Raw genomic sequence first — 13,798 nt, forward strand, 5'->3', positions numbered from 1 at the left:
GAATGCCTGGCCCTGTGTGTGAAAAAAAAAATCCTCAGGCCAAAGTGCTGCAGCATGCACCCAAAAAGCCTTCTGAAAAGCCCTCGCATGCGCCAACAGAACACGAGTCCGTCGGTATACAGTCGGGCGATGCTGACGTGCAGACACATTCATAGCCGCCAACAAAGACACAAGTCCTCAGGACATATTTGAGGGTTTTTTAAATATGCATGTCTGCCACTTGAGACAGAGACTGAGTACAGTCCTGCTCACACTATCCCTCCATGAATAGAGTCTAAGTACAAAAAAGACCTAATAATATTACAAATCTCAAGGCCTCTGCTCTACCCTCAAAATTGCAAAAAAAGAAGAAGCCTTGTGGCTTTTAGGATTGCGAAAAATGCTTTTGCAGAAATTAGCTAAACCAGGCCGCAAAAGAGATCAAACTGATGAGCTATGAAGCTGGTGGGCAACATCAATGAGTAAAGAGCACTAAAGGAAATAAATGTAGTAAATATAGAAATCTGTTTATAGAGATTAGTTATTTTTGAACTATATTACTGAATTCTATTTATGTGTATATATATATATATATATATATATATATATATATATATATATATATATATATATATATATATACATATATGTAAATATATACATATATATAGAATAAAAAAGAGAAGAATATATATAATATATATATATATATATATATTATATATATTGTATATATAGTGTAAAATGAGTTAAAATAATGGACCTACTGTCTGCGTGAATGTGTGATTTCAGCTCGGTGTTCTGAATGACGGTATATTCCAACAGTACTCTGAATTCATGAACTACTATACATTTGATTGGCTTAGAAGAAATCACAATAAGTGTTTAGTGTTTGGAATAATACAGGCCCTTTCAAAATCGGTAGGCGAGAGACTAAAACATTACACAATAACTGATCTTACATCAGTTTTAATGCCCGAATGAGGCAACCTCTGTCTGTCGGTGGTGGGCAGCATGGCCGTGAAGCCGTAGGAACCTTTTGTTGTGCTTTTTGAAGAACTACTTGATCGGATACAAATAGGTTTTGTTGAGAGGACAGGAGGCTTTTTAGCCAGTCAAGCGTGTACGGGCTGAGATTAGAGAAAAAAAAAAAAATAGGAACAGGGAACGAGTTGTTGTGCAAGGCGGCCATCCTCATACGCTCCCCACTCTGAGCAGATTGGCTATAGGAGCTGCAACCACTCACTGCGGTCTCAAAAGCATGAACACCCTGACTACCTTCTGGAAAACGTATGAGAGCGAGATGTGATCCAAGCAGTAGCCCATATCCATTCTGTCTTGTAATGGAAATGTGATGCGGGGTGGGACGGGGGGTGGGACGGGGGGGGGGGGGGGGGGGGGGGGAGTACAAACCTATTGACCCTGTGAGTGTGTATGTGAGGGAGAGGGAGAAACACAGACGGGGGACCTCGTCCTCAGGAGGGGAATCGAGCCAGAGACACTTGGAGAGAGAGGAACACTATATCTACCACACTTCCAACAGCATATTGATTACTTGGTGGCCTCGAGACATGCTGTGGATTAAGAAAAAAGCATTTGTTTTTACAGACACATCCATCCACACTTCTGCGTTTTGCTGCCAAGCCCGCTGACAGATTCCTTCCAATTCAATCCAATTATTTTAACCTCAATGTACTTATATTTAAGTTAATGTCGTGTTTGAGAGCTGCAGACATTTGAATTCCTTCAAATCAGAAGCTTTTGTTTGGTCTACGTTTTTTTTTTACAATTTCTCCTGCTATACTGTATATAGCATGGGCTAAGTAGGTAAGTATAATAACTAAGCATCGTCTTTAAACAGGAAGGTGATGGGTCGTTAGGGTTTATTTTAATGTATAACACATGAAGTTACCAGTGTGTAAATACTGCAAAACAGTTTTGTTAAATGTGCAAGCTTAGGCTATGTCAAAGTCACCAGTTTGTTGTTCTTATTAACACAACTTTAAGTACAACTTTGTATAAACTATTCAAAGATCTAAAAACCTTGCGATTCATCTTACTTATTTGTACCACAGCTTGGGTTGCTTTTTTACCTCCATCTTGTAGTCACTGTAAGCTTTAAATAATGCAAAGAGTCAGTTACGGTTCTACGTTTTGGAAGACTCAGTTCACAGTAAAAAGTTTGTTCGTTAGATGAGTCAAACACACACACACACACACACACACACACACACACACACACTGGCACTGCACGCCAGTGACTTGTATACAAGCGTCCGAAGGCCAAAAGCAGTCCACGCTCGTCACTCACCCCGGTCGGTGTCGTACAGGAAGACAAATTTGTTCCAGTCGTAGTGGTCGAGGAGGGACAGCAGCGCCCCCCGGATGGACGGCCGGAGCTGCAGCGTGAACTGGCTCTCGCCTTCGGTGGGGAAGCTGGGCGTGATGAGGGAGATGTGCAGGGCGCTGCAGAAGGACGTCAACGTGTGGACCGAGCGCTTGTCGTACAGGCCGAAGATGGCGAAGACACCACGGGAGTACTGGGAGCAAACTGGGGAAGAACAATAAGACAATTAATAGATGAGTAGGTATAGAGCCAGTGTGTGGGGGGGGGGGGGGGGGGGGGGGGTTGTGAACTTGGTTGTGAAACATTTATTTAAACAATGAAAGTAGTCAAATGAAGCCAAAGTGGAAAAGTCTGTGGACTGGAAACCAAAACAGGTCGTAGCAGCTTTAAACAAAAATACATTTATGATATATCTTCACATTCCTATTGTGTGAATACAAATCTAATTGTTTTTCTGTCGTGCTCAAATCAAGCATCCGGACACTTGAAGGACGTTGTGGATCAGCTCACTTATCTTTCATTATTATTATTATTCTATCATTTCCCCCATGATAGTTTTTACACACACATCGAGGGCTCATAGAGAAATGCGATTTTTTAATTTTTTTAATGATCCAAATAGGCAAGGAAAGTTTATTTATAAAGCACAATTCATACACAAGGCAATTCAAAGTGCTACATGAAATTACAAAAAAGGCAAATAAAATCATTCCATAAAAACAATAATATATTAATTATATTAAAAGCGAAGAGTATAAAATACTTTCAGTTGTCAAATAGAACCGTTTTCAGCCTGGATTTAAACATTTGAGGCCTGTCTCACATCTTCTGGAAGACTGTTTCCAGATTTTAGCAGCCTCACCGTGTTCAGTCCTGGCTTAAGGCCAGGAAACTAATACCAGAGAACAGGAAGTGTTGTTTCCAGTTTGCTTTGGATCAGCAGTGATGAGCCATCTTTTTCTTTTTTTTTGTTGTTGACAAATGCACCTGGGCAGATGAAAAAAGAAGAAGACAAAAGAACGCACGCGTTTCAAGTGATAGAAACGACGGCCGGGAGGGGAAAACGCGGTGCAAAAATCACCACAATGAAAGAATGGAGGCCTCGCAAAACCGGGACTGGGAGACAAACCCATTATCCCACTGATTACCACTTAAAACCCTTTTAAGGGGAAACGCTGAATGTGGTAAACAGAGATCAAAACCAAACGCATCCGTTTCCTCTGATCCATTCATCTCAAAAAGCTGTTCTCTTCCCCGCATTCAAACAGCAACAACATTTCCTCATGGCGCGTTGAATCATTCCCCTCACTGTTGTGTATATATATATATATATATATATATATATATGTGTGTATATATATACACGCAGACACTCGAGGACCTCTTCCTCATTAGCAAAACTCATCGCATTCACACAACGCTGCTCCACGACATCAAACTGAACCTGCAATCTGTTGTGTTTTATTGGTCGGACTTTAAATTAAATGGAAACTTCACATTTTTCGTAAACACACACACTAGTGTGTCCTGCTTAAGGAGAGAGATCCCCATTACAGAAAGGTTCGGCTGTCTTCAAGAGACACACTGTAATTGCCCACTTCTTCACTCGCACGCAGAACAACAACAGAGAGGGGAAGATAATGAGCATCCTCTGCCAGTTTCTGGGTACGAGGAAAATCAGAGAGAGAGCGGCCAAGTGAACGAGTTCGTGCCTTCCTCCTTCAGTTGAGACAAACAAGACAACAGCCGGAGAGCGACCGGGAGAAGAAAGCGATGCTCCTTCTGTTGTGCACACAATTAAGGTACAAGGAGGCGCCGGGGAACTACAGAATCAGGAAAAACACACGGCGGTCGAGGCCGCACCGCGGTGAGGTTTGTTGTCACCGAAGCTTGCTCCTCCTTCCTTGTGTCACGACCCATACAACATGTATGGGCAGACGTTGCAACAAATATCTTCTTATTTATGGTCACGGGTCTAAAGAATTGTACTCGACTAGTAAGAGACCCACGAGTCATTTAATCTCCTTTTAAATCCAACGGGGAGGGCCGGTCCACGAGCTGGTACTTCTTTTATATATAACTGTCAGATATAAAGTTCTCTTTCTAAGCTGACGAAGGGAACCACGATTCTTATTTCCAGGTTATTATACACCAATGATAAGCTAGTTATAAATATTATATTTAATTTGTGCTAATGGATCCCCCTGAAATGCTACACACTCAAAAAATAGAGGATTTGTAATATTTCCATGGAAGGGATAAAACAGGTCTTTTTGCTCCTTCCGCCTCCAGGCCTCAGAGTGGGCGGGATGGTGTATGTGTTTGATTGACAGCATTTTGGACTGGTATTGAAGAAAATCGCCACCTTAACGTGATGGAGGAGTTTCAGTGGCTCAGTGATCCTGGGAGCCATGTTGTCCGGGGCATCAGCCCCTGTGCCCTGCCGGAAACCGGTGGATTGCTCCCTCCATGTGGGGGATAAGAGTGCCTACCCCAAAGCGAAGGAGTTCAAGTATCTCGGCTTCTTGTTCACGAAGGGGAGGGTAAGATGGAGCGGGAGATCGACAGGCGGATCGGTGCGGCTGCAGCAGTAAAACAGGCGGCGCAACCGGACCGCCTTGGTGAAGAGGAAAAACGAGCCAGGAGGCGAAGCTTTCGATTTACCGTGGGCGGTGTATATATACACGATCCGATCCCTCACCGATGGTCACGAACTTTGGGACGTGACCGAAAGAACGAGGTCTCGGATACAAGCGGACGAAATGAGGCCGGGCTCAGCCTCAAAGATGGTGTGTAAGGACATCAGGAGGGAACTTGGAGTCAGCTGAGGTGGTTCGGGCCTCTTATTCAGATGTTTGTTTGGTCCACACATACGTGTCCGTACTGGTAGATAAGGAGACATTAAAACAGCTATAATAAATATGTTTAATAGTCAAACTGAGTCGCTCTAAAAATTTCTCTCAAGAGGAAGTGGAAACCAAACAAGAGCTCAAAAGAGAGCGAATATTGTTAAATGGACCTGTACTTGTAAAGCGCTTGTCAAGGTGCTTTAACACTACATGACGTCATTCACCCATTCCCACGCTGATGGGAGGGGCCACCTGCCCATCAGGAGTAACTAACATCCGCACACCGTGGGCACAGCTTGGGGAGCAATGTTTTTGGGGTTAAGTGCCTTGCCCAAGGACACATTGACATCTCACCACTGAACCACAGTCGCCCGTAATGGACTTGCATTCATCAGGCGGACACACACAGGGCTCCAAATTAATGATAATGTCGCCCTGTTGGAAGTCTAAATAAACAACTGTGTGACACCAACCATGTCAATGTTTATGAATATGAAAACCCAAAACAGAAACATACATTTCTCACGTGAATTACTTTTTGTTTTTATCTCAAAAGAGAATATGTTGCTTGAGAGAGAAACAAAATATATATACAACAGCTGGACTTTAACTGCACATTTTGGACCTGCTTTCTGAAGACACAGTGACGAACATTTACTCTAAGGGTGTGTGCGCGCGTGTGTGTGCGTGTGTGTGTGCGCGTGTGTGTACGTGCGTGTGTCTAAATTGAGGGACGAAAGCCCGCAGGATTCGTGGTAGAGAGAGCGTCCACTCAAGCAAGAAAGCAGTCCAGAGGTTGGTAAATCCACACAGCTCCCTGATGTCCCCTCAAGGGATCAGATGACACACACACACACACACACACACACACACACACACACACACACACACACACGCACACACACGCACACGCACACATCCCTGAATCCGCATAGATCAACAAACAAAACACCCTCTCTCTAGATGCTACATTGCTATTATGCAGAAATACCAGAATGAATAACGGCACATGAATATGCATGTGAGGAGACCTTCTGAGAACAAAACCTGACAGTGTGGCTCACACTTTGTCTCCCCCTGCTGCGTTTGCCTCTAATTACTGACGGATTTACTCCACCAGGGTCTACCGCATCTGCTTTGCGTTAGACTAAAACATACATATCACACACAGAAACAATAATATTGTAGTTCAACCTCTGCCAATATGCATTTGAATAAAGAATGTCAGATGAATGTGACCATTCGACCGATATTAATGGGATTAACTATCAGTGATCACAAACACACTCGTTGTCACACTTACGTCACATGATGGCTGTAACAACAGGATATGACTGGTAAGAAATCAATCCACACGTAAAGCAAATGTGATTTTTGACAAATCAATTTCCACCATAGGTGGATTACCGAAGCGGCCTCACGGGGGTCCAGGGGCCCAAGGGCCTTTTTGGTAATTTGCTGTTATAATTACTGGTTTAATTGAGTGCACCTGGGTTGTAAATCCTGTGTGATGAGATACAAGGTGAATTTATAATGAGGGTGCAAACGTCCCCCGAAAAAATTGTCGTAACTTCAAGTTAATCACAGTGCATACTTGGTTACAAGCGTTCAAAGTTGAGTAAAATACGAAAGAATTAGCATCAAAACATACTTAAAGTAAAAAAAAAAAAAAAAAGATTAATTTATGGTTCCATTACGAAAATGTTGCACCTTTTTAAAAAGGTTGATCTCACTTTAATAGCTTTTTTTCTTCTTATTTTAACCGATGTTGATTATAGTTTGGAACTCATTAGTTATCAAACAAATGCAGTGGAGTAGAAATAATTCAATATTATAGGAGAATATACCAAAATTTTTATTCAAGCACAGTTGAAGAGAAACATCTTCTTGCCGCACAACGTTTTTTTAAAAGCATAAACTTGAAAAAGAATCCTGAAAACGCAACAATATCCCGTGTCAAGGTTTTTTCACAATAAACATTCGGTCCAATCCTGAGCATAAGAAAGGTTTTTCAATGTCACTTTTCCAAACATGCAGGAGCTGCCAAGGAGAGCGTGCTGCCCAGAGAAAGCTCTGGCAGAGTGGACCGTACGGGACTCGGCACGCCAACTGGCAGACGATGAGCGTTATCCGTTTCATTAAAAATAGATCGCCTCGGCAATGGAAGATGAATCCGTCAGGAAAAAGAACCGCGAACAGCTTACAGTGAATTACGTCAGTATTTCTCCTCGACGACAAACACACGGATCACTTCTGGATTTCCATTCGGTCGCTCACTGTTCTCTTTACCCCAAAAGTAGAAATCTGGACCGTTTCTTCTCATTTAATGTTGTAGAACTTTTTTTAAAATGAAGACTGTATTTTAATTGTATTCCTGAGAGAAGTTCATTTCATATCTCGATAACGATGTACATCACGATATAACATGTTTTCTGGTAACTCAATAAACATATAAAAGCCTATATGAAATAACCACGAGGTAACGTGTACTATCGTATACTCCTGTGTGAATTAAATACAAAAAAAAGTGTTTTAGTTTTTAGTGATATTTGTAGCCTCTGGGGGCTCTTTGAGTACATATCACTGTGACATTTTTTTTTTTTTGTTTAATCGTAAAAATTGTTCGTCCCGTTTTCCCACAGATGGGCCACGTGTTTTTAAGACAATACGTCTTCACAGGAAGTTCAGAGGAGGATTGCTCCCGCGCAAAGTGACAGCGGCGGCGACGGCGACGGCAGCCCGATAGTATCGAAGAGTCAAGCTGTATCCAAGAGTTTGCTCTGTGTGACCTAGTGGAGCTGTGGCAGCAGTAGTGCTGACAGTGAGGGGGAGGCCGGGCCTCCTGGACTGGTCCATTTAGTCCCATACCAGCACTGACCCTGAAACTGCATCCGCTGGCCTCACACTCCACTGCACAAACAGGTCAGAGCACACACACACACACACACACACACACACACAGCTCACTGTGATCAATGGGCCAGACATGCTGCGTGCGACACACTAACAGAAGCTCCCCCCTGTCGCTTTACATAACGCTCGTCTGAAAGCAACTCCTCAAGCAAAAAAACATAAACCTCTCGTGAGTTAAAGTTGGTCTAAAGTGGATCTTCTGTCAACTTAAGACCGTGGCGCCGAGCCAAACCTCGCTCGGCGCCACGTGCTGCGGCGAGGTGAGCTTTCCCCAGAGCAGGGGCGCTGAAACTGCTTGGTCATCAGTGCTCTGTGAACATCTGTGGACAGTTGGATAAAGTCTGGTGCCGGTGACACATCCCCTCCCCCCCCTCCCCCTCCCCCCCTGGCCCATCCACCCCAGGTGTCAGGACCCGCCCAGCAGCAGAGGGCAGTTTCATGATGGCTGCCCCCGACCTCTGCCCCGTCGATATGTATCGATCTCAGCTGCACAGAACAAACCTCCATTATTTATCACTTGTTTTAGAGTAAAAAAAAAAAACATCCATCGCTCTCGGCCAGGGGAGTCAATCCGCAGAATTTTTGAGTTATGGCAATGTCCTCGGAGCTCAAATCATATTGCCAGTGAAATATCCACCAAAACCCCATTTTGATCAATTGCATTTCAGGGGGAGAAGTGGAATGGTGACTGATGAATAAGGGTATATTTAGCCTGCATTATTTATGGCTTCCTTCATTAACTCCTCAAGATATATCAGCTTTTCAAATCCCGATGTGCTAAATAAATTATTGCTTGTTTAGGCACACGTCACCGAAACAATACCCACAGTTTATGTGCCCATTTTTTAAATTTCTTTTCAAATAATAAAAGTCCACAAGATCAAATTTGGTACGACACAACTGTCAATATATGTAGTCGATGCAAAAATAGAATAAGACGTTAAACTCAAACTCATTTTAATGACATATTTAATGCTCAAGTGAGTATTTCCAGCGGCGGGATGTTGCACGTTGGACTGACGCACAATAAACTGCGGCCCCCATCGTCATGGTAATGAGGGAGCATGTCCGCGAGTGGCGCAGTGTGGCTCACTGATGCGCTTCTAATAGTTTTGGGCCTCAAATTGAGGTGTTTTTTTTGTCTTTTCATACATTTGGCTGACAATAATTAAAAAAATTATACAAGTTTTTTTTTGTGCTTAAAGCTGAACTAAAAAAAGTGTGCCCCATCTTTATAATATTATTGCATGATTCACACATTGATGCAGCACTAGCGCTCTCATCTAGCTCTTTATTTATGATGTTATAAGCTGCTTCATAATCAGCTATACTGTAAGCATGACATTGAACTGAAATGAAATACAGTTGAAACCAACAGTTTGAAGTCCTAAGTCTTACAATAGATTCTTAAAAATAGCAATGAAATTTTCCACATCAAAAATATATTCGTAGGAGACTTTTTAGTTGAAATCTGTTGACTGGAAGCCATTCATGATGGAATTTTCTATCATTATCATCATCATCATCATCAGAAAAGAAAGAGGCGAGCGACATGAGTGCAGGAGGTCTTTCATGAAAAAGAACTGCGGGGACAAAGATGAAGACCCTTTGTATCCGTTATATACTTCGACACCGTAAAAAAATCAATACAGACTTCTTGTCTGAGCAGACTATGATGAAAAGAAACCCCCATCAGTATTTTACCGACCGTACCCAGCGCTCACGCTGCTGGGCAGGCAGCCATTTTGGACACAGCGGCAAGCAATCGCTCAATTTCCTCTCTCAATTCCACACCGCTATTGACACTGCCAGACACAATACAGCGGCTTCAATGGAGCTCACATTTTCTATATTTAAAGGATGAATTACTTAGTTGAACAGGTTCCCATTGTGTCAACGGAGCTGCCCCACAACGATAACACTTAAATTATGGCAATTACAGCTTTTCCTCACCGTTAAAACTAGTGGTGCGCCATTGCTACCACTCAATGGCATTCATCTTATAACAATGTACTAAATATTTAGTATGCTATTACAATTATATCGTACAGTAGACAAGGACAACATTTCCCAGAAACGTCTTTTTTTGCACACACACAGAAAATCAAAATAGTAATAGTAGTAGATAATCATAAAATACCAACAATTACAAATAATGCAACGTTGAGAGATCCTATTCAAGGAATCAAGGGTGTGCAACAAAATGTCATCTTGCTTTTTTTGTTGGTCCATTGCATGACTTTGGCCCAAATATCCTACTTACTACAAACAAAGACAGAATACATAAGTGTAACAAATGACTGAATCAGCATTGTGTTACACCAGCAGGTACACAGAGAGCAGCAAAGCAGACGCCGAGAGCATCTGAAGATGACCGAGTACGCCGCGTCTGGGTCCACGTGACGGCAACACACGGCGGCCTCCTTCGTTTCCTGCGTCGGATTGAATAAGGCCTTTGTGCCATGTGCTCGTGTGCACTCAAGTGCACGTTGCATGCATGTACGCATTTGTGCGCATGAGTTTTCCTTCGGCGTCAAAGACACAAAAAGGGAGAGTGAGAGAGACGGGGAGAGAGAGAAAGAGAGAGAGAGAGAGAGAGATCCACTGGACGACATTGCAGCACATTTCCCAACATGCATGAGTGCCACTGACAGACCACTTCTCAACACACGCACACACACACACACACACGTGTACTCATGAACACACACACACACAGACACACATGCACCGTGCAGTGCCGTATTCTGTCTGCTTGACTTTGTCTCCCACCATGCCCTGGGTTAAAGATTGGTGGTGCAGGGCGAGAGGGAAGATGAAGCTCTGCTCTGCACATCATTTAAACACTCCTCCTCCTCCTCCTCCTCCTCCTCCTCCTCCTCCTCCTCCTCCATTACCCTCCACCCATGTCCACAAACAGGCAGCCTGAGGTTGAATGAAGAGAATTAGAGGTAGCCTTGCATGTTTGTGCACACATAATACAAGGAGGAAGCTGGTTAAAAACCCAGGGAGTCACAAAAAAATAACGGCAACCAAACAAACAGCAGAACATATTTATGTCCGTCTGTGTGGAATCTACTCCGAAAGCCTTATTACAAACCATGCGGTAAACAAACAAAGCTGCATCATATCGGAGGCTATCGGCCCAAAGACATTGGCAAAATGTTGGTTTAAAAAAAATCACACAATCAAAAAGTGAACTGGAGCTACACAATTACATTAAGTGCATGCTGCCAGTGGAATGCGTCCTATGCTGTTGCCCCCTGTGGGAAAAGCATACGACAGATGGGTCAAATACATACAGCTATGACCGTCAGCCATACAGCAGCCACCAGCACTGCCACTGGCCAAGGGGCCTCGAACACACCAGCAATGCTTCTATGGAAAGAGCGATGTGAAAAACACACAGCTAACAATGTAGCGGGGGATCCACAGAGAGAGCATCAAGAGGCACAAAACGCTCCAAACTATGCAATATTTTAAGTGCAACCACCGAGGGATGAGTGAACTAAACTCCTCGTAAATCCTCTACCACTTAGCATCCATAAAACATGAGCTAACCAGGGGGGAAGGGGGGGGGGGGGGTTGGTATTGGGAGATGATGGATAACAGCCAATCAAGAGGAAAAAGTGACTCACTACAGCCCCATATTTTAGTGTGTATCCATAGGCCTTTCTTTTTCTTTTTTTTTAACATGTCACGGTGCAAAAAGGTGCACAAAGGGTCTAAATTATAAAAATGAATGATGGCTACGTTTCATTTAGCCGCTCCAGTTTTCTCCAGTTTGTGCCCGGATCGCTGTCGCACCGCCCTAACTCGCTGGGACACTTTTAATGTTGTTAGTAACACCTCTGCTTTTACAAGTCCCCAAAAAAAAGTCCTCCAGTCATAGGTTCTGCCTTTATTTACGACTGTAGGGGACTGAATTCCAGCACTGCTCAGTGGGCGACACTAAATCCTCAAAGTGAAGCTCCTGGTAGTTTCAGGGGCTGCCGGCAGCGCTTTTGATCCAGATTGGTCAAGCAGATGATTCATCACATCGCAAAACAAGGACAGCACAACAACGTCTGGCAGAAATGGGGCGAAATAAACATGCAACCAAAAACAGTCCAGAAATAACATTCAAATCTAACGGTGTAAAAAAAAAAAAAAAAATAAAAAAAAAAGGTTCACAATGTGCAGAGTAGAGCAGACCAAAAACAAAATAAAGAATACAATGCACAAGATGCCTTTCCCTGCCACCGACTGGCTTATGGCCGCCCCAACAGCGCCCTGCATTAATCTGTCAGTGTATAATGTGAAAGAAAAGGAGGTCGCTTCCTAATAAATCAAACTTTAATTGTTAAGCACCTTTCGTACAGGTTAATTCAGTTCAAAGTGATTCAGAAAAGGACTGGAACACGCCCCAAAACGACCTGAAACTAAGTGGAAAGGCCTGTAAATTCGGGCGTTAATTCTCATTCAGAGCGACCTCTTCCGCACATTTTACACCCGGTCATCCATTACATCCGCTTTGAGGGACCCTTCGTCTTCTGGATAGACGACCCACTGATGATGGAGTTGAGGAGACGTCGAGTTATCCGATTAACATGCAGTCGAAGTGAGCCGACAGATTTTGTTTTTAAAGGAAACCACATTTCAGCAGAGGGGAATTTGATAGACGGACGGCTGCCAAATATTGACCAAGTGTTGAAAAACAGACTATTATGTACAAGGCGCCATGAGCTGGTGTCCGCTCAGAGACACTCGCACACAAATTATTAATATCTCAGCTGAGGAACAATCATTTTTACGTTCAGCTAAAGCATGAAATCTGTGTTTTTGGAAAATGACCATGAATTAACATCCCTCCATGTGCCGAGATGTGCAATAATTTCGCGTTGGAGCGCGTACATCTTGTTATTCGTAGATATTTCCTGTCCCGTTTGTGTCCTTTTTATTTCGTTTCTTTATGAAAGCAGACGTTTTTTTGGGAGACCGTCCATTTTATCTAATTTTGTCTATGAAAAGGGAAAATCATTTGTGTACTTTTGGCCATCACCACACTCGCCAAATGAATCGCTGATTCGGGTTGAGTTTGGACCGTTGAGAGAAAGGTCATTTATATTTCGGAGTATTGCCATTTAAACAGCAGCTATTCTGCCCATGATGGATTGTGGTGTGTTCATCATGCATCACTAAAAGGCCAATTTATTATATTAAACAATGCAATTAAGTTTTTCCTTTTTTCCCCCAATCACTCCCCCCCTCGAGGGATTCTCCATTTATTTATATATTTATTCAGTTCTTCCCATTTCGCATAACCTCCAACAGTATAGAATAAAACTGTCAACGAAGTGACTGTACGAAGCAACGGGTTCCTTATTTACAGCCAACCTTCTCGCCCCCCCGCCTCCAATTTCTTCACGAGCCTCCCAATGTTCCCGTGCTTTTAAATATGGCGCTCTAACAGCTTAAATGGGCCCTGACCCTCACACGGAAGACGCACACACATACACACACTCATAAAACACGTGCGCACATCAGTGAGAAATCCAATAAGCTGCCGTATGGCACCCCCGACGATCACCACGGCTGCTGCTTCATATCCGCGCGGCCTGATTTACAGCAGCTGCTGGACATTTTCTCTGCTCCACAGGTGACTTGGCAAATATTGTCGTGGTTCCTCCCAATACAGACATCGCCAGTGTCACCCAACATCTACTGTACC

General features: G+C 43.3%; 1 protein-coding gene across 3 annotated transcripts in view; it reads right to left on the minus strand.

Moving 5' to 3' along the window:
* gria4b (glutamate receptor, ionotropic, AMPA 4b) overlaps positions 1 to 13,798 on the minus strand; it is a 93,914-nt gene that overhangs the window by 46,106 nt on the left and 34,010 nt on the right. For all 3 annotated transcript variants that reach the window (XM_034549827.1, XM_034549826.1, XM_034549828.1), the window contains exon 3: positions 2,291 to 2,530. In XM_034549827.1, coding sequence (XP_034405718.1) covers positions 2,291 to 2,530 — 240 coding nt within the window. The remainder of the gene's footprint in view (positions 1 to 2,290; positions 2,531 to 13,798) is intronic.

The sequence above is a fragment of the Cyclopterus lumpus genome, chromosome 14, assembly GCF_009769545.1.
Source record: "Cyclopterus lumpus isolate fCycLum1 chromosome 14, fCycLum1.pri, whole genome shotgun sequence".
Lineage (NCBI taxonomy): Eukaryota > Metazoa > Chordata > Actinopteri > Perciformes > Cyclopteridae > Cyclopterus > Cyclopterus lumpus.